At 37.5% G+C, this 27,924-nt stretch overlaps 1 protein-coding gene across 1 annotated transcript; it reads left to right on the top strand.

The window, feature by feature from the left end:
• Nucleotides 1-2,064: 2,064 nt before the first annotated feature.
• On the top strand, nt 2,065-25,308 carry LOC307118993 (cGMP-dependent protein kinase 1-like; the record flags this gene model as incomplete). Its single annotated transcript, XM_079804927.1, has 19 exons — nt 2,065-2,287; nt 2,363-2,477; nt 4,943-5,109; nt 5,929-6,042; nt 16,112-16,217; nt 16,320-16,383; nt 16,483-16,560; nt 16,646-16,740; nt 16,833-16,898; nt 19,226-19,300; nt 19,386-19,482; nt 19,560-19,699; nt 20,656-20,745; nt 20,833-20,974; nt 24,164-24,327; nt 24,456-24,578; nt 24,702-24,764; nt 24,872-24,938; nt 25,210-25,308. 19 exons carry the CDS (start codon nt 2,065-2,067, stop codon nt 25,306-25,308), a joined length of 2,088 nt encoding a protein of 695 aa, XP_079661053.1.
• Between the last annotated feature and the right edge of the window lie 2,616 nt (nt 25,309-27,924).

The following is a 27,924-nucleotide window of genomic DNA, read 5'->3' as shown; positions in this document are numbered from 1 at the left end:
AAATAATTAGTTAAGTGAAGATTTAAATTATTATTTACATACATGTGTGAAATTGCTACATTTAAATTACAATATTTTTTAAAATTGTTGTAATTAATATTATTAATGTTAAATTTTGCATTTCTTCTAGGAAAAAAATACGTAAATTCCGTCCAGTATGCGCTGGCCTCGGACTCAGCGAATCTTTTTTTTTTTTAATCGGTTAATTTAAATGAATCATTCGAACGAGCCTGTTTACTGTTTATCATGCTACACTGCTTTTTATTCATACAAGAAGCTTATTACTGAACAAATCTACATAGCCGAGCTACTGTCACTCTACTGAAAACATTTAGTAAGAGTAATAGCTGCATAACAAATTTTACCTCAACAACACTGATCAAATGAATCAAACCGTCAGTCAGTCAGTAACAGACCTGTAGGATCTTCACACTTCCATTACAAATGTTACACAGAAATGGTCGTACGCTGCGTTTTGGACGCAGGGGTGGACGCGTCAACGATGCCCAAAAATGCAGTCTAGGTAGTGTGGGTACTGGGTAGGCAAGGCAGATCACTAGGTCTTGAGACACAGCCGAATCTCTCGCTGGACTTCTGCGCTGGATCTGTTCAGTCCTCCGTGCAGCTTCTTTATTGTAGGTAAGTCAGACACAACGGAATCTCTTTTATTGCATGCTATAGTTAAAGCGAAAACTTTGTCTTTTTATGAAAAATCTATAATCCTAAAAATGAGTGCTAAATATTTCTGTTGTTGTTATGGTGACACTGATGTTAGTCTATAAACAGCTTGCATGGGAAGTGTTTTTAGCTACAAGGAAAATAATAATGATCCTAATAAAATTAAGCCTTTCTAATTGTGTCAGTTGTTTTTCTGTTACTATTGTATCTACCTTTATGCTTGAATACTGAAAATAAATTATATTATTTTGAAAAGAATGTACAGCATAAATATAACAGTGTTACAGTGTAACTATACATTAAAAGGACTGAGTAATATTAAATAGCAACATCTTAGCATTTAATTACTATTTACTATTAGGGTTAGCAATAGGGTTTTGTTTAGGGTTATGTATTTATGCATAATTCATTGTTATTACTGTAGTAACAAGGACACTGTAAAATAAAGTGTTACCCTTCCATCTTTATATGTTTCTCTGTGTTGTTCATCTTCATACTTCATAATTTTATTTTTAAATTATTTTATACAGTGGGGTTATTGAAATTCTGGGATTCAAAGACTTATTTAAAGCAGAAAATACATTTTCAAAATGTAAAACTAAGAAATGTAATGGCATAAACTATATAAGAAATATTTAATACTGAGATTTCCGAAATTCATGTTAATTTATCCAATGTAACTTTACACTGAATTGTTAATTGTATATCATTTGTAATGAGGAAATAAATGTATTTAATAAGAAAGCATTTTCAAATGGACTTATGAAGCTGTATTTACTGGCAAGTGTTTTTTAGGTTTTTCCATTTCTGTTTAGACTGATAAAAAAAAAAAAAACTTGTTCAGCATCTTTGTCGTTTTTCAGTACAAATATCTAAACATTCTTAAATCAAGATACATTTACTTGAGAAGCAAAAATATTAAATATACATATTTAATATCATACTTAAAAAAAATGTATCAAAATTAAGTGAGTTTATGCTTAAAAATTGGAAAATATCTGTCAATGGGGAAATATAAAATTAAACATTATTTAAAAGGGAAAACATTATTTTTTTACCCTCTTGGCTGATATTTCATTATTGTTTTAAGCAACAACAAAAAAAAAAACAATCGTTTTGCTTCTCAAGTAAATATATCTTGATTTAAAACAAGACAAAATACTCAGTAAGAAAAGCTTTTTTTTGCAGTATAGTTTATTCATAACTCTGTCCTCATGATCCCAGCGGCTATGACACTTTAATTTCTTTCTGGGGTCAATAAAGTGTCAGAAACATGCATTGCAAACGCTGTAGTCTAGCTTTTTATGGTGTTTCACTGAATTCTTTATTGGATTTTATTGCATTTATAGATGCATAATCCTCCAGCGGTGACAGTCTCCCGGGCTGATGGGAACTCTCCGTGACCTCCAGTTTGCCTTGCAGACCAAGATCGAGGAGCTGCGGCAACGTGACGCCCTTATCGATGAGCTAGAGCTGGAGCTGGACACTAAAGATGACCTCATCAGACAGCTACAGGGCGAGCTGGACCGTCTCCGCGCCGCCCCAGTCACACACAACCCCTCTGGGGCCACAGAAATCACAGGTGAGCTGGGAAATCTGTCAAAAGACTGTGATTAACTACATGGACACATGCAGCATTTTATTTATTGTTACATTTTATTTTATTTTATTGGTATTGGAGCAGTGTTACCAGATGAGCCCCAGCGCACTAAACGCCAGGCCATATCAGCTGAACCCACGGCGCTGGATCCGAATCAACTCACCCACATCACCCTAACCAACTACAGCAAGAGCGAAGAGTGAGTTAGAGCCTGTACACACGAGGAAAAACACCCTGCAGCTTATTAAAGAGGGCCTATTATGCTGCTTTATATTTTCAACTGTTGCTGTCTGAGCATTAAAAAGGTTGGCAAAGTTACAAAGTCACTCCAAAGGGAGTTTCTGAACTCCCTGAAACGCCTCCATTGTAGTCTTGAGTTTTCTTCCAGGAACGGACACGTCATAGTATTCCTCATTTAAATAATTCACACCCCAGGCATACACAAAAAAGGGACGAGGCCTGGTTGAGTTGTGTTAGTGTGTTGTCGCCATGTCCAAGAGACGCTTTTTTCCACCCCCATTCTATCGGATTGATAAGTCAAAACTGACGCCATTAATGTTTAGTGCTGTGTCCAAAATCGAAAAACTGCCTTACTACATAGTATGTGAAAAACAGTACATTAAACGAGTGGTATGTCCAAATACATTGGGTGCGTCTCAATCAGTTCCCTAGTTCAGTAGTCAGGGCACTGATCAGGGAGTCTGCCATTTTAAGGGCTGCAGAATCCTTCCAGTGCACTGAAACATTTGCTTCCCAAAAAGTCCCACAATTCACCGCGAAACCCAGGGTGTATCTGTGCTCACTATGTTCACTTAACGGAAATTCTGAAGCGTGAAACTTAAATAACATGAGCCAACTCACTACAAATAACGACTGGTAACGACACGCAATATACACTGTATTGCCAAAGGTTTTGGGACGCCTGCCTTTACATGCACTTTAATGACATCCCATTCTTAATTTGTAGGGTTTAATATGAAGTTGCCCCACCCTTTGCAGCTATAACAGCTTCAACTCTTCAGAACGATGATTGAATCCATCAACACCTCATCCTGGGTCGACATTTCATTCAGTAACTTTAGGCAGTTTTGATTTATATACTATATATATTATTTTACATATGCTATCACATATGATTTGATCAGGAGATCCTGTACTCTTTTAGAAGATGAGTAATTGCGCCCCCTACCGTATAACAAGGAAAACATGGAAAGCCGTAAAATTCCGTCATATGACAGACATTTCCGTCAATAGTGGTGAAAGACTTAATGATCACAAAGTAAATTCAAACATAGTACCTACTCAGACAGTATATGATTTTGGTCCGAGCGGCAGCCTTCCGGTCTCTCTTTTGAAGCCAATATGGAAGTGACTTAAACTGCAATTCATAAACTAATCTCTAGAGACAGGTTCCAAAAGGGAGTCAATTCCATATATCCCCCATGTTAAAATGCCCAACATTACAGCAGAAAAAATATTTTTGCAGCCTGGTACAAAAATAAGTTTTGGTCTATACGGCTAATTTTGCCCTTCATGACAACTGTGAGGGGGATGAATTTTTTTATAACTCATCCGTTTAAATTATATTAAGCCTTAAAGTTCTGCATAACGAAGGGCGTGGCCACTTGAGTGACAGGTGTATTGCCGCTGCTGTCACTACTAGCCGTTTGTCTGCTGTCTGTTAGTCCACCCCATAGACTGTAAAAAAATATGGACGAAGTGTCCGTGACGTCACCCATAGGATTCTGATGAGCAGTTTTGAAGAGTAAAGTAGGGTCGAGCTGGCCGTTGCCATCTTGGCAGCGCGTCATCGCGCGTCACTCCCGGATAATAGAAAATGGGCAAAAAGGCAGGACATGGACGGAGCTGAGGTGACGTGATGACTAACAGACAGCAGACAAATGGCTATCCACCTGTCACTCAAAGTGGCCACGCCCTTAATTATGCAGAACTTTAAGGCTTTATATAATGTAAACAAATGAGTTATAAAAAAATTCACCCCCCTCACAGTTGTCATGAAGGGCAAAATTAGCCGTATAGACCAAAACCACAATTTGTACCAGGCTGTAAACATGTTTTTTTCTGCTGTAAATTTGGGCATTTTAACATGGGGCTCAATGAGATTCTTCTCCTTTCTGGAGCCTGTCCCTAGCGGCCAGTCGATGAATTGCAGTTTAAGTCACTTCCGTATTGGCTTCAAGAGAAACTGGGGGAGGTTGCCGTTTGGTTCACCCATGTCCCTTCTCTTTGCCCATTTTCTGTTATCCGGGAGTGACGCACTTCACACACTTTTGGGATTCAAAAATGCTCGTCCGAAACGTACAGGTTTTTTTACAGACTATGTTTCGGACACACCATCACCATTATGGTAAGGGGCGTGATATTTCTAAAACACGCTGCAAGTGGGTAACCAATCAAAACACACTGGTCTAGCTGACTAATCAGAGCACATTGCGCTTTTTGGAAGGAGGGGCTTCAGAGAGACAATAACTAAACAGAGCGTTACTGACAGTCTGGGGAGAGAGGTGCCGCAATAATGTCAAATGTGTGAAAAATAATGTGTTTTTTGAACATTCAAGCATGAAAACCTATCCCAAAATCAAGGGCATTTTAGAAACAGGTAAACATGTTTGTTTCAACCTCATCACCCTGTGCTCATCCCAGGTCTCGAGAGTTGATCCAGAGGGCTCTGCTGGAGAATGATTTCATGAAGCACCTGGAGGCCAGTCAGATCCTCACCATCATGGACTGTATGTATCCCACTACTCTGGCACAGGGCTGCTGTGTCATCCAGGAGGGCGACGACGGCTCTACCGTCTATGTCCTGGAAGGTGAGGAGCATCAGCCTTAAATCTACTATATTTGTATTAGGGAATTATTGCATGTGCAATGAAAACTACTTTGAGAAACAGTGCATGTAAAACTGTATAAAGTGTTTTTGTTTTTATGCTTGCCTCTGTGAAGGGGGCAGTTGAATTTGCTGCCTGTTCACCATGTGTTTGTGACAGTGATCCTTTGTGCAGAGAAAACACTTCACATGATGTGCCCTATTATTCCATGGCTTTGCACTGACTGTTAATGGAATAGTTCAGGCAACAACAACAACAACAAATCTGTGATAATTTCCATAACCTCATGCCAAAGGAGAATTTAAAGAATTGCAGCTCTTTTACACACACCCTGGTCAAATGTTTGGGGTTGGAAAGATTTAATTGTTTTTGAAAGAAGTCTCTTATGCTCCCCAAGACTGCATTAATTTGATAAAAAAAAATACAGTAATATTGTGAAATATAATTACTATTTAAAATGACTTTAATGTTTTCAAATGTAATTTATTCCTGTGATTTTCAGCATCATTACTCCAGTCTTTAGTGTCACATAATCCTTCAGAAATCATTCTAATATGCTGAACATTTCTTCTTAATATTATCAACGTTGAAAACAGTTATGTTGTGTAATATTTTTGTGGAAACCATGCTCATTTTTTCCAGAATTCTTTGATGAATAGAAGGTTCAAAAGAACAGCATTTATTTGAAATCATCATTTGAATGCATCCTTGCTATATAAAAGTCTTAGCGGTTCTCCTACACACGTTGATCTCATTCACAGACTCAAGGTTGTTGGTTTTGTTTGCGTGTGTTCTGTGCAGAGGGGTTGGTGGAGGTTACCAAAGGAGGGCAGAAGCTGTGCACCATTGAGCCGGGGAAGGTGTTCGGCGAGCTCGCGATCCTCTACAACTGCACGCGCACGGCCACCGTCACGGGTGAGATTCACTCCATCTGTGTATTTCCCCACAAAATTGGTTCCACCATACTAAAGGACACTGACTGTTTAACTTTTCCTATTTCTTATTTTCTGTCTTTCTTTCAATTCAGTTTTCAGTTTTAATGTGGTTTGCTTTATTAGCCAACTACATTTATACTGCTAACATATACGTAATTTAAAAAAATAATAATAATAATAATTTTTTATTTATTCAGGGAATTCAGAGAAAGTAACAATCAGCCAGTTTACAAAACAATTAACAGGATGTGTCATACAATCATACAATAATTAAAATATACAAATATTACAGTAATATAAGAAGGAAGGGCACAGGATATAACATGCACTCTAAAAAATGTTGGGTTAAAAGCAACCCAAGTTGGGTTGAAAATGGACAAACCCAGTGAATGGGTTGTTTTAAGCAAACATTTAACCCAACTGCTGGGTTAAAACAACCCAATTGCTGGGTTTGTCCATTTTCAACCCTACTTGGGTTGTTTTTAACCCAGCATTTTTAGAGTGTACAATGATTACAATTTATAAAGAACAATATAACAGAATAGAGGAAATAACAATAGCGCACATGGAGTAAATAAGAAATATTAACAAAAAACTAAATGCTAAATACCTATATGCATATAATAAATGTAGTCATTGTGACACATAGACACTCTTTCTTTGTCTCTCTAATTCTGACAAACATAAAATGTATAAGCCTGAACTCATAGTTTGCATTCTTGAGTCTGAATTCCTGTTCATCTGTCAAGGCTGTGGGCTATAGACGATCTGCCATGGCTTCTGAGATTGAGTTCAGCCTTATAAATGACTCTCTCCTGCAGAGTGAGCATGGAGGAATTGTCAGTGTGTAATTTCTGGGATGTTTGGCCATATGGCTTTTCTAATATACCCTCACCTCATCGTTTGCCCTTTTTATGACACAACGGTTTAGTGTGATGGATTGGGGTGAAATGAGTTGACTCAGGTGGTGTCTTCTTAATCACAATAATAAAAATGCAATTAAAATCGGGCCTTTGGCTGTCCCTGTTCATGCAGAGATCTCTCTGTAACAATCTCACCTGTGAACCCCTGAACAAAAAGTGCAGTAAATTTGCTTTATTTCTCTATGCAGCCCAAAAACAGAGGTGTCAAAAGTATTCACATTCATTACTCAGGTAGAAGTATAGATACTGGGGTTTAAAAATACTTCTGTAGAAGTTGAAGTATCAACTCAAGCTTTTTACTCAAGTAAAAGTGTAAAAGTACTGGTTTCAAAACTACTTAAAGTATAAAAGTAAAAGTAATGTAAGGGGAAAAAATGCCATTAAAGGGGTAGTTCACCCAAAAATGAAAATTCTGTTATCATTTACTCACCCTCAAGTTGTTGCAACCGGTATGAGTTTCTTTGTTCTGAAGTTTGAAAAATGTTTGTAACCAAGCATATTATATGCAATCATTGACTGGCATAGTATATTCCCCTACTATGGCAGTCAATGGTTGCTCTATCTGCATGGTTACAAACAGGGCCGGCGTTTGCTATAGGCGAGCTAGGCGGTTGCCTAGGGCGACAAATGTGTTGGGGGCGCGCGCAGGCGCCCTCTAGTGGCGCCCTTAAACTTACTTCCCATTAAGCATAGAATTAAAACAAGCGAAATAAAACATACTGTTTATTAAACATGATCATCATTGGGCGCCCCCTCAGCCACACATTTAATTACTTAACCTGATTATTAGATTGAATTGATGGTGAGTATTGTCGAGCACAGGCGTTCAGGAGTTATGTCAGGCAAGTGCTCATCACTGGCGCGTTCTTCAAAAATGAAGCGGTCTAACGTTAAACCCTCGAGTGCACAGGGACGTAAAAAGAGAAAGGCAGACGATCAAAAGAAAGCACAGTATAGAGGTAAGTCTTCTCATCTCAGCCATAAAGGTGTCAAACAAAATAAATTTACTTCGTATTATCGATATTATCAACTAATATTGGACGGCATTGGACGTTTTATTGCTGTCACTAAGCTATAACTAGCTAGCTAGTTATCTACATATTACTACGCATTTCACTGACAATAAGGAAATCCAGACGAGCCAAATTTTAATGCTGCGTCAATTTTGAAGGTGAATAGAAATGCCAGAAACAACTGTTCATCTTTTATTATTTAAGATAGGCATAGAGCTACAAGAACTTATATATTTTAATTTTGTAGTGGTAAGTACAGTGTATCCATAACAGCACTTTTGTTTGTAGAGGGTATAGGTGCTTAAGAGAGTTGTTGCACAGTTTATGGAGTTAATATTTGGTAAATATCCTTGAACATTCTTTCTAGCATTTGTGTATGACCAATTTATTGCAGTTGATCCTTCAAGTCTTAATTTTCTTGATTTTCTTGAAGTGTTGGAGTGACTATAAAGTCATAATTAGCTTTTTAAGTCTTGGAGTAACTATAGGAGCATTTTTGTTTATATAGTTTTTATAAATACTTAACCCATTTGTGCCCAATTTTTTCTGAATGGCTTGTTCTGCATTTATTTTCCCCAGGTTTTTGTATTTTTTCTTGAAAATCGTATTTGAATCTGTGGCAACCATAGTTGCCGGTGGGCAAATATGTTGTATGCACCCCTTCAATGTCAAATATGTATAAGAGGAGAACATTTAGCATCTAACTCAAAATAACTGCTTTCAACAGATCAATCTTTATTCATAATCAAATTTATTATGTTTGACTAAGTATACTAAAAACTATAGATCTGTTGTAAGATTTGTTTTGTTTGGATGATTCTAGTGACCTTCATGATTATGTTGATATATATATGTCAACAAAAAATACTTATTAGTAACATAAAAATGACCTTTCTTTGGGAGGGTTTGCCTTCGTTGTGCTCCCTGGAAGTAGGGGTAGGAAGTTGGCAGTCTCATGTGACAGGAAGGAAGTTAATACTTTTTTTTTTCCCTTGAAATCCTTTATTTGGTTGTCTGCTTGTGTGTCATTAAGATATAAAACATGGATAATATCTAGAAAAATACTTACAGAAGGAAAATGACAACTATACACTGGCAACTATAGTTGCCGGTGGGCTTAACAATTAGGGGGGGGACTCAATCTCGCCTAGGGCAACCAAAGAGCTAGAGCCGGCCCTGGTTACAAACATTCTTCAGAATATCTTCAGAACAAAGAAACTCATACAAAACTCAACAACTTGAGGGTGAGTAAATGATGACAGAATTTTCATTTTTGGGTGAAGTATCCCTTTAAGGACAAAAGATTAGGCCGCGCCACAGTGCATACCCCACCTACTCAAAAAAACATTTTTCTAAAGGCCATAATGACTATAATGTTATATTAAAAAGTTCATGTTGAACATTTTTAGATGCACTTGCGTTTCAGCCGCATATATTCCAATTGAAAATGAACGCATTTTAGGACAATGCAAATACATTAAAGAACCATATGTGTACTACTGAGCATTAACGTGTTTCATGGAGCGGAAGATTTGATGACTAATTGCCTATAAATATTTTAAAGGTGCAAAAAGTCAAAATTTAGAGGCATGTTATCAATTACCATTTTTTGAATGTATGATCAGTGTGGCCAGATTGGGTAGACAATTTCCAGCCCAAAATCCTCACTAAATGTACATTTATATTAAAAAAAATGGTTATTGATAACATGCCTGGTTATTGATAACAATTTTGCACCTCTTACAATACTTATAGGCAACTAGTCACTCCAAGAAAAAAAAAAAAACTTTAACTGCCAAAATAATGTGATATTATTTTATTGCCATACCAATCAATGTTGATAAGTAAGTTACCATTTTATCTCCTTAAAACATAACATTGATGATAAACAAAATTAAAAAAAATCCCAATAAAATGGATCAAATATGACTAGGCTATATGTCCAGGTAGAAACCGTCAAAACGGCTATCCCTCAGAAAAACACATACATAATTTTCACTGTCAACAGTAAGAAGCCAATTTACGTGCAAAAAGTGCCCAATATAGAGATTGGAAAAAGCAATGTAATAAACAGGCATTTCACACGTTAATGCACACACCACTGCCAAAATGCGTAATTCATTGATACTGTAGGCTACAATAATCCGTCAACAAATAAATAACAACAATGCGCTTACCTTTGCGTTGCACTTTGCTTTGACAAAACTACAGTATGTCTTTCGTGAAGTACATGGCACATGCACTTAGCGCAGTCATAACGGATTAATCGTTGATCTAAACCTCTTTCAGCAGCTGTAGGGGTTGCTAGTTGCAGATGTCCTAAGTGTGTATATGATGATAGACAGGAGTCACGGTTATATTTATAGAGAGTCCTCGATTCACAGGTGTAATTCACGTTTGAGAGTTGAGTCACTCTCCCACTCTTTACTGTAGATACAACTTACTGTATATTTATTCCACTGGTATAGCGATCACTGGAATATACAGCTACGAGTTATCGCGCTAAAACCCGGCTAAAGTCATGAATGAGCACGTCTGCCTGCTGATCGCTGATTGGCTGAAAGTACGTGCTCTTCGACGAGAACCCGCCCTATCTGGCAACATGGTGTGTGATTTGTGCAGGTGCAGGCGTGATTGATCGCATCTGGTTTAAGACGTGCTTTTTAGGGCGGTACATAATGGCGCAAATATACTAGTAAATTGACTAGTGTAAACCTTAGTAAATCACCTTGCGTGATTTATTTAAAACCTCGGTAACACTTTATTTTACAGTGTCCTTGTTACATATACTTACCATAGTAATAACAGTAAATAATCCACAATTGCATGCAACTAACCCTCAACCAAACCCTAATCCTATGATAACCCTATAGTAAGTACATGTAGTTAATTAATATTACTCAGTACTTAAATAGGCCTATATAACACTGTAACAATGACACCGTAAAATAAAGTGTAACCAAAAACTCTCCTCCCATAAATTTTGCATCTGAAAGGGAAACTTCTACAAATGCATATGTGATAAGGTCAGCCACAAAAATAACTGTGTCCATACCTTTTCAGTGCTAATCAACAAGCTTTGTTCGGGTTACAGAAGCCGTCGGCAGCGCTGTCATTTTGTTTTTAGACCAGGAAATCAACAACGTCACTAAAGAAGTGTGTTTTTGGTTGTGAGGTAGAGTTTATATTCACTGCCCGAGTCCGAACTTGACCCGACCTGCTATTTCCTGCCACTATCCTCGGGTCGGGCCGGGCCGGGCCCTTGATCAAGCATTTGTATTTTTTTAATCATTACTTTATTAGCCTAATTGGGTGGACAGAAAGCTATGCCATAATCAGAAATAATATATAGTATATATATTTAGCAAAGTAAGAACTAATACTCATACATGAAAATCCCTCACCTTTCGGCGAAATTCGCCGTTTTAGAAACTGAAATAGGTGATCTACGTGAATTATGTAGATTCGATGAGAAAACAATTTTTGGGGGGAGGGGGTTCATATTCAGTGAACTACAAACAGGTGCGTGTCAGAAGGGAGCGCGAGATGCGAAATGCGATTCAGTGAACTATATAATATAAGCGCAACTGGAGAAACAGGCGTAGTGTACATTTATTCATTCTCAGTGTTGAGCAACCTAGCCTGCATGTGTTACGTTATTGTGTTAATAATAACTAAAGTACCCAATTATGTTACATATTTATTTTGTATGAAAACTAGCGCGTTAGTTACTTATGGATTAGTGCTGCGCGAGCTGTATCTCACAAACACAGACGCGCGCGCACACAGATATAAGATAATTGTAAAATGAAAATTGACAGACTAAGTTAATTTTTTTCTTGCTTGTGTTTTTTTCTGTCAAAATGTCAGAAAGCATTTTGTATTATCCATCTGTGTTTTTAAAAGGAGTTAAATGACGGACGTTTTACTGTTAACACAGCCCTCATTACATGTCGGATTCGTCTAAATTATACTTGATATTCTTTTTAGAAGAAGTTTTGCTATTATTGGACTCCTGTCTATTCATTGTCAACTGTTTTCTATAAATATGTTTGTACTGGCTAACATTTATTCAACTAAAATGTAGGCCTACAATGTTCAAATGCAAAGACAGCACGTCACAAATAGAAGCCCTTTTCCCTGTGGTATTTATCCTAATCCTATATCATATTAGGATATTGGAATAATAAATTAAGTAGCCTAACTTAAATGTACACACAATGTTCCTTTGTTTTTTACGGTTTCTTAATTTTAGACTAGTTGACCAGCACACATTATATGCAACCTCTCCCCAGGTTGGCAAAAAAAAAACATCTCAAAATGCATCAGATTGATGCTTTAAAATATGGAATATTTAAAATGTTCTTCCGGGGGAGCATACCCACGGACCCTCCTTAGGGGTAATATCCTTCTCACCTTCTTCACCCCTGACCCGTTTTCATGCCTGCATACTACATCTAAGAAACAAATGTGTACAAAGTTGCACAAGTCAGGATTAGTCTGAAAAATGCATGTTAAACTCACAGCACATGCAGTGATGAAGCGCAGCATTCTGAAGAGAAACGCTCTGAGACGCCAGTGAACACTGCACTTTGCTTAACTATTTCTTTTCATTTCGAATTGTTTAGTTTAAAAGTAGACATTTCAAGCTTTGTATACACATGTCTGTGAGACAAGTAGCCTGCTGATGTTCAAGAGCAATGCAAGTGATCGCTCTGGTGCCTCCATCTCACGATTATTGTCTGCTATAGCCTATTTGCTTCTTATTTATTAAAGCCAGGCAATTGGCTGATGAAACGTTGATTCATAAAAAACGAAATTCACTTTAAAGAAAGACTTTCTACAAAACAAAACTTAATGAAGGGGTCAAAATCATTTCTCACCCACTCGCATCTTTGCACTTTTCAAAATCAATATAGCCTAGGTGAAATTTAAATATAACATTATAATATTTAAACATAAATATGAAACAAAATACATTGTTTAATGGCTAGAACAAGTATAGTAGGCTACAGTACAAAATAAATGTCATGTCTGAGCGGGATTTGAGCAAACGTCATTTTACCGGTGAGCGGTTCATGAGTGGAGCGCCTGCATAGAGCGGATTATTGAGCTGAGAGTCACACCGGTCCGCTTCGCTCATTACAGGCTCGTTCTCGTCAGAACGCCCACGTATTAAAAACTAGTCGTGTTTAAATCAGGCTCGGGCTCATAATTACAGTTAATGTGTCGCGGCGGGCCGGGCTTGGACACAACGTGCACAGGCTCAGGTAGGGTCGGGCTTGATTTTTTGGGCCTGATCTAAGCTCTATTGTGAGGGAAAGATAAACTTGTTCAGCTTCCCAAATAACCCATCGTTAAGGAAACAGTGGATGCAGTTTGTTTTTCCGGAGCAGCAACAGAGTTCTATAAGTGTGTTTGTTTGTTTCCGGTCACGAGTCGAAACTGCAGGCGGTGAGTGAAACTGCATCAAATGTCTGTGTTTGTTGGTACAATCAACTTGGATGTTTAAGTAATTTCAACTTAAATTACATTAAACTGACTTAAAAAATTAGTTGAATCTTGTATAACTTGTAAAAACAGTTTTAAGTTATTTTGATGAGCATTAAAGCAATGTAAAAACATGTCATAACTTAATGATCATATCATTTTTTTACAGTGTTGTTGCAATGTTTAAACTTTGCAAACGGCATGCTACATTATGTTGCATATTTAAATGAGAATGGGTACAATTTAAGCTGGATTTACACAATTAGAAAATAAAATGAAACAATAAATGTTTCTTAGTATTGTCAGTTTGTTACGTCTCTCTTTTGTGTTGATAGGAAGATGACACATGGTGTCTGCTGTTCAGGGCCAGATGAATGAATAGCTTTACAATTTCTTAAAGCCCTGTGCGTTCATTGTCTGCTCTCACACCATCAGTCTTTTCTGAGCTTTCTCATTCATTTTTTGTGTGGAATGTTTTGTTTTTTTTTCTTCCATTTTTCATGTTTTGGGGTCAGAGGCTAGATCTATTTTCAAGGTTCATCTGACGTCACTAATGGACAATTACTGTGGTGTATCAGACAGTGGCAAAATAAGATGATGTGTAGGTCTATATGAAATGTCAACAGCTTCTCAAGGTCTAAAGGACTTTATAAATCTAAGCTAAGAAGGTCACTACTTCCCTTTCACCAAAGCTGATTAGCATTCATTGAAATCTTTTGAATACACTCCAGATTGAGTCATTTAAATGGTTTGTCAGGGGAAAAATTATCGACTAATCTCGTAGGATGCGCATGAAACATGAAAAAATGCTGCCTATGCAAGGAGCATACAGTACAGAGTTAGGAAGGCATCAAGGCATGTCCAAATACAAAGATTGTTACATCCTGTCTCTCCTGATCGTTTTTTGAAGGCTGCATAGAAAAATAAACAATAAAATTGCTGTCTGCAAGTTGCATTTGGTGGTCAGTTTTGTGTAAATGTACATTTTTTACCAACTTTTTCCACTCTTGATTGTTTATTTAAATCGGTGCGTGGCATCCAGTAATTATCTCATGAATAAAAATGTTTTGATTGGTCACTCCAGAGAACACGTCTCCACTGCTCTAGAGTCCAGTGGTGGCGTTCTTTACACCACTGCATCCGACGCTTTGCATTGCCCTTCATGATGTAAGGCTTGGATGCAGCCTCTCGGCCATGGAAACCCATTCCTGAAGCTCTCTACACACTGTTCTTGAGCTGATATGAAAGCCACATGAAGTTTGGAGGTCTGTAGCTATTGACTTCTGTGCACCTCAGCATGCGCTGACCCCACTCTGTGATTTTACGTGGCCTACCACTTCATGGCTGTGTTGCTGTTGTTCCCAATTGCTTCCACTTTGTTACAATACAACTAACAGTTGACCGTGGGATATTTAGTAGTGAGGAATTTTCACGAATGGACTTATTGCACAGGTGGCAACCAATCACGGTACCACACTTGAATTCACTGAACTCCTGAGAGCGACCCATTCTTTCACAAATGTTTGTAAAAGCATCTGCATCTGCGTAGGTGCTTGATTTGATACACCTGTGGCCATGGAAGTGATTAGAACACCTGAATTCAATGATTTGGAGGGGTGTCCCAATACGTTTGGCAATACAGTGAGTGAATTGTCAAACTGGAAGTAGAAAGTTCAGTTTGAGAGCATTGCATTGTGGGATACAGTATTCTGTGCCATGCACACTGTTGTATACAACACTTTTTGTCATCCAAATACCTGTGCATACTAATAATTTCCATACTTTAAACAATATATTTATTGCCTACAGTAAAATTAGTGCAGTAGTAAGCTACAGTGCTGTAGTATAGCCATTCACATAATGGAAAATAAAGCGGGCAGGGAATTCTTTCATACAATTATGCCATCAAATATTTTTGGGGGATATAATTAGGGTGTTTTGGAGGGTGTTGTATTTATAAGGAAGGTATTTATAGGTATATATTTTGCATGTGTTAAAAAAATTTCTCTCAACGCCTTCAAACATTCTACATGAAATTGACTTTTACATAAAATACATGAAATTGACTTTTACATGATATACATGAAATTGACTTTTAAATTGAAATTGAATATTAACAGTATGTGAAAGTGTTTGTGTGGGGTGGGCTGGCAGAATAATTACACTGAGTGGGACGTGAAGAGCTCTCAAAGCAGCAGCTGTCAGTCAGGTTGAGAGGAAGTACAGAACAAAAGTGTTTGGGTGAAGAGATCATGCCCAGAGTTATATTTGCACATGTCCTTGTTTATGGATTATGAAGCAGAGAATCACAGCAAATCACTGCGTCTGGTTTTAAATGTTGTCATCCATGTCATAAATTCCAATGAATGTGTTCTTGATTGTAAAATTCCATGATTAAATGCAGTAAACATTTTATATTAAAATATATATTAAATAAGTTAAAATAAAGTATAATAATAATTTAAACTATACATCTTATTTACTTTACTTGAAATTAAAGTTTAGGAAATTAAATTATCTTGAATTTGGAATCTAATAGTAACAATCATTTGCATGTAAATTGGAACTAAACTACAGGAATAATTTCCTCTTTCCTCATCCTTGTCATCATCTTCTCTCTCAGCCCTGACTGATATCAAACTATGGGCCATAGACCGACAGGGTTTTCAAACCATCATGATGAGAACTGGCCTTCTCAAGCATTCAAACTACATGGAGTTCTTGAGGAGGTAACACAATTTAGCATCAAATCAAATTCAACATTTCAAACCAAAATCAAACATTTTGACAGATTGGTACAAGTAATACTATCAACTGAATTGTGTTGTCAGTGTGCCATCCTTCAAGACTCTCGCTGAAGATGTGCTGAGTAAAGTAGCAGATGTTCTGGAAGAGGTGAGGTGTTTTGGACACTGCACATTAATTCTGAAAACAACTCCGAAGTGATTCATGTGACCTTTTGTTCTGTTTTGTTCGCCCTCTCTCTCTCTTTAGACTCACTACAGTGACGGTGACTACATCATTCGTCAGGGCGCCACTGGAGACACATTCTTCATCATCAGTGAGGGGCAGGTGAGAAAAGAGCCTTTCTGAGGTTTCCTGCTGGATTGTAGAACAGAACGTTTGTTATGAATTGTGTGGCTATTTTGGCCCACAGGTGAGGGTCACCCAGCAGAAATCAGCCAATGAGGAGCCAGTGTTCCTGTCCACACTGTCTAGAGGGGATTGGTTTGGAGAGCAGGCTCTCAAAGGGTCAGGGAGGTTTTAAGGTTATAATTCTCATTCTAACCATTGTGGTTAATATTTAAGATTTAACTTTTTGCATTCTTCACTTGTCTTCCCAGGGAAGATGTGCGCACAGCAAATGTAACGGCTGTTGGAGATGTGACATGTCTGGTTGTGGACAGAGAGTGAGGAACTTGCAGAACAATCACAGTCACCATTCAAAGGCAGAATAACATCATAACATGCCAATCATTCAAAATCATTACTATTACAATCAATATCACAACCATCCCAATCAATCAAAATTATAACTATCACAATCAATATAACCTGTACCAGTCAATCACAATCAGTATCACAATGATCATAATCAGTCAAAATCAGGACCTACACAAACAAAATCACAACCATCCCAATAAATCAAATCTATCACAATAAATGTCTTAATCGGAATCATAACGGTCTCAGTCAATATCACAACCATCACAATCAAAAGAATAACCATCAAACTAACATCACAATCAATATCACAACCATCCCAAAAATCATAACCATCACAATCAAAATCGTAACCATCCAAATTAATATCACAACCATCCTAAGCAATCAATAACAATCGCTGTTAATATCTCAGTCAGAATCACTATCATCACATTTAATCAGAGAAATAACAATTACAATAATCAAAATAATCATGTTTATTAAAAATCTTAACCATTACAATCAATATCACAATCAAAATCACAACCATCTAAATCAATATCACAACCATCACAATCAAAATCATAACCATCCAAATTAATATCACAACCATACTAAGCAATCATATTTATAACAATCGCTATCAATATCTCAGTCAGAATCACTATCATCATATTTAATCAGTCATAACAATTACAATCATTATGAATCAAAATAATCATATTTATTAAAAATCTTAACCATTACAATCAATATCACAATAAATCAAAATCATAACCATCCAAATTAATATCACAACCATCCCAAGCAATCAAATTCATAACAATCGCTATCAATATCTCAGTCAGAATCACTATCATCACATTTAATCAGAGAAATAACACTTACAATCATTATTAATCAAAATAATCATGTTTACTAAAAATCTTAACCATTACAATCAATATCACAATTAATCAAAATCAAAACCATCTAAATCAATATCACAACCATCACAATCAAAATCATAACCATCCTAATTAATATCACAACTGTCCTAAGCAATCATATTCATAACAATCGCTATCAATATCTCAGTCAGAATAACTATCATCACCTTTAATAAGAATCATAACATTTACAATCAGTATCACAATAATCATAATCAGTCAAAATCAGAACCTACACAAACACAATCACAACCATCCCAATAAATCAAATCTTTCACAATAAATGTCTTAATCAGAATCATAACTGTCTCAATCAATATCACAACCATCACAATCAAAATAATAACCATCAAACTGACATCACAATCAATATCACAACCATAACAAAAATCTAAATAATAAACATCACAATCGATACCATAACCATCATAATCAAATTTGTAACCATTAAAATTAATATCACAACCTTTTTAATCTTAAGCAATCAAATTCATAATAATCACTAATCAATATATCAGTCAGAATCACTATCATCACATTTAATCAGAATCATAACCATCACAATCAGTATCACACCCATCATAATCGGTCAAAATCACCACCTACACAAACACACCATCCCAATGTATCAAAATCATAACTTTCACAATCAGTATCACAATCGTCATAATCAGTCAAAATCAGAAATTACACAAACAAAATCACAACCATACCAATAAATCAAACTATTACAATAAATGTCTTAATCAGAATCACAATTACTCAATTTATTAAAAATCATAACTGTCTCAATTAATATCACAGCCATCACAATAAAAAATAACCATCAAAATCACAATCAATATCACAACCATACCAATAAATCAAAATAATAACATCACAATCAATATCTCAATCAAAATAATCACATTTACTCAAAATCATAACTATCAGAATCAAAATCACAACCATCAAAATCATAACAATCACTAATCAATATCTTAGTCAGAATCACTATCATCACATTTAATCAGAATCATAACCATCACAATCAGTATCACACCCATCATAGTCAGTCAAATTCAGAACCTACACAAACCATCTCACTGTATCAAAATCATAACTACACAATAAATATCTCAAACAGAATCACAATCATCATATTTATTGAAAATCATGACCATTGCAATCAATTTCACAATCAATCAAAATCATAACCCTCTAAATCAATTAATATCTTAAAATCCCATTTTAAATCATAACTATCATGGTCAGTATCAAAACCATCATAAGTTAAAATCAGAAACTGTACAATCACAGACTCAGAATAGTCAGTAAACTAATAACATAATTTCTCCATCTTGTCACATGTACTGACTGATTATAAATCTCCATTCTAACAGGTCTTTCAAGCAGCTGATCGGTGGACTGGACAATATGAGCAATAAAATGTACGAGAGCGAAGAGGTGAAGGCCAAGTAAGCACACGATGAGCTCCCTCACATCCATTGTTCAGAAATGAGAGGCATTCTGGGTAATGAGGATAACTGATATTTCTCGTAGGTTGGAGGCAGAAGCCGCGTTCTTCTCTAATATGTCTCTCAGCGACATCCGTGTCATTTGCACGCTGGGGATGGGTGGATTCAGTCGGGTCGAGCTGGTACGATAAGTTCAGTTAGATGTTTCTTCAAGAATCATGAGAAGTTTTGAGAGTGTGCTCATATCGACTCTTTACAGGTGCAGCTGAAGAACGATCACAGTCGCTCCTTTGCCATGAAGGTCCTGAAAAAGCGGCACATCCTGGACACGAGTCAACAGGGCCACATCCTGTCTGAGAGACGCATCATGATGGAAGCCCACAGTCCTTTTACTGTGAGGTCCGTACAACTCTGTGCCAGTTGAGTCCCATGATAACATAGTCACATGTTCATCACATTATGCAGAATTAAACTCATGATTACATTTTAAGTTTTTCTCTTAAAGGGTTAGTTCACCCAAAAATGAAAATTCTGTCATTAATTACTTACCCTCATGTCGTTCGACACCCGTAAGACCTCCGTTCATCTTCAGAACACAAATGAAGATATTTTAGTTGAAATCTGATGGCTCTGAAAGGCCTCCATTGGCACAATGCACGGTTCACTCTCAAGACCCTTAAAAGGTACTAAAGACGTCGTTACGAAGTCCATCTCACTACAGTGGTTCTACAATAACTTTATGGAGTGACGAGAATAGTTTTTGTGCGCAAAAAAACCCTAAATAACGACTTATATAGTGATGACGATTTCAAAACACGGCATCATGAAGCTTCGAAGCGTTATGAATCAGTGAGTCGATTCAGCAGTTTGGATCGCCAAAGTCACGTGATTTCAGCAGTTTGGCGGTTTGACACGCGATCCGAATCATGATTCGACTCACTGATTCATAACGCTTCATGATGCCGTGTTTTGAAATTGTCATCACTATATAAGTCGTTATTTAGGGTTTTTTTGCGCACAAAAACTATTCTCGTCACTCCATAAAGTTATTGTAGAACCACTGTAGTGAGATGGACTTTGTAACGATGTCTTTAGTACCTTTTAAGGGTCTTGAGAGTGAACCGTGCATTGTGCCAATGGAGGCCTTTCAGAGCCATCAGATTTCAACTAAAATATCTTCATTTGTGTTCTGAAGATGAACGGAGGTCTTACAGGTGTCGAACGACATGAGGGTAAGTAATTAATGACAGAATTTTCATTTTTGGGTGAACTAACCCTTTAAAGTCTTCTCTTAAAGTATTGATTCATTACATTATATTTTTATGATAAAAGCCCATATTGGCTTTATGCTTCAGACTATATCGGACCTTCAGAGACTCGAAATACTTGTACATGTTACTGGAAGCGTGTTTGGGTGGAGAGCTGTGGACTGTGCTCAGAGACAGGTATCAAGAACCCTCTCATTGTTTCTCCTGCTCACCTGAACGGATGGAGTCAGAGTAACTCACAGGAAGCTCTGTGACTGTTTCCAGGGGGTCGTTTGATGACAGCACCACACGCTTCTACGCTGGATGTGTGGTGGAAGCTCTCGCTTTTCTCCACTGCCATGGCATCATCTACAGAGACCTGAAGCCTGAGAACATCATACTGGACCACCGTGGATATGCCAAGCTGGTAACCAAAGCAGTGTTATTTTAGTATAATGTGTTTAATATTAAAGGATTAGTTCACCCCAAAATGAAAATTTCCTGATAATTTACTCACCCCAATGCCATCCAAGATGTTCATGTCTTTCTTTCTTCAGTCGAAAATAAATTAAGTTTTTTGAAGAAAACATTCCAGGATTTTTCATCATATAATGCTTTTCAATTGCAACCCAAATGCTGAAGGTCCAAATCAATGCAGTTTCAAAGCGCTTCAGAGGCTCTGCGCGATCCCAGACGAGGAATAGTGTCTTATCTAGCGAAACGATCAGTCATTTAAAAAAAATAAAAAAAATAAATGTATATACTTTATAACTTAAATTGTTCATCTTGCGCAGCTCTGCGAGGTGTTAAGAATGACGTAATCCCGTCGGAAAGGTCACGCCAGACGTAGGCAGAAGTACCGCCCCTGTGTTTACAAAGCACTCGTGTGAAGACTAATACAAACGCCCTTTAGCAAAAAAAGGTAAAACAACAATATTGGATTTTGAAGTTGAAAATGTAGTGTTTTTGCTAAAGGGCGTTTGTATTAGTCTTCACACGAGCGCTTTGTAAACACAGGGGCGGTATTTCTACCTACGTCTGGCGTGACCTTTACGACGTGATTAAGTCATCCTTAGCACCTCGCAGAGCTGCGCAAGATGAATAATTTAGGTTAAAAAGTATATTCATTTATTTTTTGAAAATGACCGATTGTTTCGCTAGATAAGACACTATTCCTCGCCTGGGATCGTGCAGAGCCTCTGAAGTCCATCGAAGCGCTTTGAAACTGCATTGATTTGGACCTTCAACATTTTGGTTGCCATTGAAAAGCATTATATGATGAAAAAAAGTCCTGGAATGTTTTCCTCAAGAAACTTAATTTATTTTTCGACTGAAGAAAGAAAGACATGGGGGTGAGTAAAATATCAGGAAATTTTCATTTTGGGGTGAATTAATCCTTTAAAGTGTGTATAAAAAAAAAAAAATAAATAAATAAAAAAAAAAATATTATATATATATATATATATATATATATATATATAAACTTTCCATTACATTACATTTTATTTCAGTTTTTATAATTTTAGTACTTTATTTTATTCGCCAAGGCAACATTTCTAATTTTCATTTAAGTTTTTTAAGTTTAATTTTTCTGATTTTATTTAATTTCAGCTTTGTTTTAATTAACGGAAATGGTTTAGTGTTAGTTTTAGCTAAAGTGCCCCTATTATGCAATTTTAAAGGTACCTAATTTTGTTTTGGAGACCTACGGTCAAAAACACTTAAATTTTCTCATAATATACATTGCAGCATCAGCTCTTTTCTCACAGTGTCTGAAATGGGTTTGATAAAGGATTCACAACCCAGTCTGCTGTGATTGGTCTACTCTGCTCTGATTGGTCGGATGGCCCAGTCTGATGTGATTGGTCTACTCTGCTCTGTTTGGTCAGATGGCCCAGTCTGAGGTGATTGGTCTACTCTGCTCTGTTTGGTCAGATGGCCCAGTCTGAGGTGATTGGTCTACTCTGCTCTGATTGGTCAGATGGCCCAGTCTGCTGTGATTGGTCTACTCTGCTCTGATTGGTCGGATGGCCCAGTCTGTTGTGATTGGTCTACTCTGCTCTGTTTGGTCAGATGGCCCAGTCTGTTGTGATTGGTCTACTCTGCTCTGTTTGGTCAGATGGCCCAGTCTGAGGTGATTGGTCTACTCTGCTCTGATTGGTCAGATGGCCCAGTCTGCTGTGATTGGTCTACTCTGCTCTGACTGGTCGGATGGCCCAGTCTGTTGTGATTGGTCTACTCTGCTCTGACTGGTCAGATGGCCCAGTCTGTTGTGATTGGTCGACCATTTACAGTGCGTCGAAGACTAAACGTACATCACCATTATCTGAATTTCAGTTCCGGAGGCTTCCTCAGCGCTTGATACACAGTGACATAAACAGTAATGATGGTGTCGGTTTTGCTGTATCAGTTCGAGCGTGAGTCTTCATCCTTTGGAAGTGCATTCAAGTAGATTTGCTTTTGCAGCGCAGAAAACAGTGTATTCTCTACATGTCGACAACATGAATCAAACTCTTTATTTGGTATAGCTTAAGTCATCTTTATCCAAGCAACACAAAGAATCGTTTAGAATCGCTTCATTATCCAGGTAGCCTAAGTTGAAGGAGAGTTTTTTCTCTGTATTGTTTTTTCTTTTTACTTTTCTTTTTTGCTCATTACGTTGGTTTCCCCAATCCTGTAGACCCGATTGCCTCATTGGGTTAATTGATTGTATTAGGCCTTATTAGGCTAATTCAATGCTTTCGGACTATGGGTGGGGCTCAACTTATAAGTTGGTGTCATTCTCATTCTTTGTGTTGCTTTGCCCTGGAGAAGACCATTTGTTGGTTGAAACATGTTGGCTCTTGTATTTATTTAAAAGATGACTTAAGCCATACCAAAAAAAGGCTTTTTAATTCATTCCGTCTCCTCTTTTTTGTGCCTGGGACCTGTCTTTTTTTGTGTCATTGGATTTTTCCCTACCCCAAGAGCACCTATTACGGACTATTTAACTCTATCTGAGTGCCAGGTTGAACCTTTTGCATGAATCAAACTCTTCCAGTCTCAGCTACAATTAGTGTTTAAGGGCGGGTCAAAGTAGGAATTTTTCACAGGCAGCCAATGAAAACCATAGGCTGGCATTTTGCAAATTTGTTACAAACCTACACAGTTTTGTGAAGGAAGTAAGACTGGAATTACTGACGACTTGTTTCAGGCAGTTCAGAATCGGTTCTTTCTTATGGGAGACAACTCCATTTATCGTGCACTTTTATCTTTGAAACTTTGCAGACCTTTTATGTTCATGAACCGCTATATCACACACTACATGATAGGTAATATCCGAAAAAGCATAATAGGGGCACTTTAACAATAACAACACTGAACCACTGTACTACTGCTATAGGATATATGGGGTAAAGATCACAAGCTTCTTTTCAAACTAAATTGCTGTACAAAATGTTTACTTTGTAAAGAAATGTATAATGTACATTATATTAATCTACAAAACAAATTTTAAGCATATATATCTTTACATATCTAAGACGATGAGAAACATAAATTCACTCAAGTGTGCCTAAATTTGCATACATTTACCACCAAAATATTAAAATAGCAAAGAATAGTCATTGTTTTTTAGACAGACTTTGGTTTTGCTAAAAAAGTTGGCTTGGGGAAGAAGACGTGGACATTTTGTGGAACTCCAGAGTACGTGGCCCCCGAGATCATCCTAAATAAAGGTCACGACGTCTCTGCCGACTGCTGGTCTCTTGGAATCCTCATCTTTGAGCTGCTGAGCGGAAGGTTGGCTATTTACTAATGACACCATTAACCAGTTTAAAGTTTGAAGTTCCCAGAATCCCAGGAAGTGAAATTCACTCTGCCTCTTCTAATTATTAACATTCAACACCATTTTCCTCTTTCCATCCAAGCCCACCTTTCTCAGGGTCAGATCCCATGAAGACGTATAACATTATTCTTCGAGGAATCGATATGGTGGAGTTTCCCAAGAAAATCACCAAGAGTGCTGCGAACTTAATCAAGAGACTGTGCAGGTACAGAGATGGAGTGAGCATGTTAATTCAAAAATTCTGTGGTCAAAAGCCAAGGGAGGTGCCTAACTATACAGCATTTATGGGCACTATATCTATGCTGTCTGTGTGTGTTGAACCTGACAGGGACAATCCATCCGAGAGACTCGGCAACCAGAAGAACGGCGTGAAGGATATCCAGAAGCACAAGTATAGATGACATGAACATTCAGTTCTGACATTGTCGCATTACTGTGCTTATTTTAAGCTTTAGTCATGATGTGTTGGGTCTGTGGTGGTTTTGATGTCTCTTACAGATGGTTTGAGGGGTTTAACTGGGATGGTATTCGTGAAGGCACCTTGACTCCTCCATTTATCCCAAATGTAAGTGAGATTATTGAGCGAAATTAATCATTTCATGGACTGTTTATCTCAACACTAATTTGGAGGGATTTCCAAAATACACACAAAGAAGTATTTTGGAAAAAATACATTTGTCAACCTCACAAATCAACTATCCCAGACATAATGCTATGTCTGACATATTTCTAGACAGTGTTGCTCTCCTGATTTAATGAATTTCTGTACCATTTTTTGGTTTTGATAGAGAGAAAATGAGTTTGGGAAAGTAATAATCATACATTGTTTGCTGCAGGTGGATGGGCCTTTGGATACAAGTAATTTCGACTGTTTCCCTGAGGACACAGATGAGCCGCCACCTGATGAAGAGTCTGGCTGGGACATTGAGTTCTGATTGGATGGACCAAATCTTGTGAATGGACACAAACTGTTGCCTGAATCCAGAATAGAACACTAATAACAGAGCTGTTACCACCTGAAAGTCATGTGCAAATACATTTTTTCTTCTTCTTCAGAATTAGTCGTTCTTTTTGTTATTGCAGAAGATTTATTTATATATATATATATATGCTATATTAGGGCCGTCAATCGATATTTTTTTTATCACGATTAATCGCACTCTCACGATTACTCAACACAACAACGTGCATATGACAAATCAAACCTTATCCTTCCTGAGTGTGTGGAAACAACACAAATGTACTGCATCTGTACATGAATGCAGTGTGAGGTCAGTGATCGAGAGTGCGCACATACACGGTTTGTTCTTTGTGCATTAATTTACCAGACTAGCTCACACGCTTACTGTACGACACCAAAATTGCGCTCTTCAGAAACAATCACAGAATAAGACAGAGCTTGTGTTTTAAAGCAAAGAATGAATAATTCACTGAAAACGCAATGCGAGTCTCTATTCCGTCTGATATGTGTGAGGTAATCAGCCTGGCCTTCTTTGCATTAGCGCTGTTTTGGACTGTTTGAATGAATTCAATTACTGGATCACTGAACACTTTCCCAGAGTTTAACGGCTTAAAATGGCCTGATCACAAACAGAGAAGCAGAATCGGGTTAAAGAGTTAGAATGGAAATTTCCTCCTACCAGGGTTACAGGTGCTTGTAGATACTCTGTGTGATTCTGATAAACTCCCGACTTCAATCATCTACGTGACGAAAATTACGTTAAAGGAATAGTTCACCCAAAAACGAAAATATTATGTTTTTCTGCTTACCCCCAAGGCATCCAAGATATAGGTGTCTTTGCTTCTTCAGTAGAACACAAATGAAGATTTTTAACTCCAACCGTTGCCGTCTGTCAGACGTATATAATGCATGTGAATGGGGTCCAATTCTATCAGAGTAAAAAGAAACATGCACAGACAACTTCAAATTAAACCCTGTGGCTCGTGGCGACACATTGATGTCTTAAGACACGAAACGATCGGTTTCTGTGAGAAACCAAACGGTATTTATGTTATTATTTCACCTCATATCAGACGAACGTCATCAGCTCTCTAGACCGCCATAACTTCCTGTGAGTAAGGTCAAAATACCTGTGCCGTCATAGAAATATATACATAGATGCCTCATTAGTGCCTGTGCGGATCGGTCAGATGAGGAATCTACATATATATTTCTATGATCACGCTGGTATTTTGACCTTACTCACAGGAAGTGATGGCGGTCTGAAGAGCTGATGACATTCGTCTGATAGGAGGTGAAATAATAGCATAAATACTGTCGTTTCGTGTCTTAAGACATCAATGTGTCGTCACGAGCCGCAGGGTTTAATTTGAAGTTGTCTGTGCATGTTTTTTTTACTCTAATAGAATTGGACCCCATTGACATGCATTATATACGACTGACAGACGGCAACGGTTGGAGTTAAAAATCTTTATTTGTGTTCTACTGAAGAAACAGACACCTACATCTTGGATGCTCTGGGGGTAAGCAGATAAACATCAAATTTTCGTTTTTGGGTGAACTATTCCTTTAATGACGCAGCTTCACGTGTGTATATATATATATATATATACATACACACCGATCAGGTGTATTGCGTTGGTCCCCCTTTTCCTGCCAAAACAGCCCTGACCCGTCGAGGCATGGACTCCACTAGACCACTGAAGGTGTGCTGTGGTATCTGGCACCAAGATGTTAGCAGCAGTTTCTCTAAGTCCTGTAAGTTGCGAGGTGGGGCCTCCATGGATCGAACTTGTTTGTTCAGGACATCCCACAGATGCTCGATTGGATTGAGATCTGGGGAGGCCAAGTCAACGCCTCAAACTCTTTGATGTGTTGCAGCCTTCGCTCTCCACATGCATCAATGAGCCTTGGCCGCCATGACCCTGTCGCTGGTTCTCCACTGTTCCTTCCTTCGACCACTTTTGATAGAGACAGACCACTGCAGACCGGGAACACCCCACAAGAGCTGCAGTTTTGGAGATGCTCTGATCCAGTCGTCTATAGCCATCACAATTTGGCCCCCTCTCAAATCCTTGCGCTTGTCCATTTGTCCTGCTTCTTACATCAACTTTTAGGGAAAAAAAATTAACTTGCTGCCTAATATATCCCACCCACTAACAGGTGCCTTGATGAAGAGATAATCAGTGTTATCACCTCATAATCATAATGTTATGGCTGATCGGTATATATATATAATGAAAACAAATCTAACATTACATATATAAAGATACACATACACAAAACAAGGAAAAAAAAAAAAAAAAGTAATTAAAGATGTAATAATTTCTCCAAAAATAGGGGAATCTGCACTCCATACTCAAAAAGTTACTGTGAAAACATTATAAATGAGAGCGGTGTTATAAACTGCCATAAATGTCTCTCTCACACACACACGTGTGTGTGTGTGTGTTTTTGTGTGAGTGTAAAACAATGGTGTAGACATTTTTATACATTTGTATGGTGTACTGCAAAGTGTAATAAAAACCTAAGCAGAGACAGTTTTAAATCAAAAATGTATTAAGCAAAACAAATCATTTTTGCTATTATA

Source organism: Gobio gobio, assembly GCF_949357685.1.
Source record: "Gobio gobio genome assembly, chromosome: 22".
Taxonomy (NCBI): Eukaryota; Metazoa; Chordata; class Actinopteri; order Cypriniformes; family Gobionidae; genus Gobio; species Gobio gobio.
Note: the sequence above shows the minus strand (reverse complement) of the source record. Positions and strands in the feature narration are given on the sequence as shown.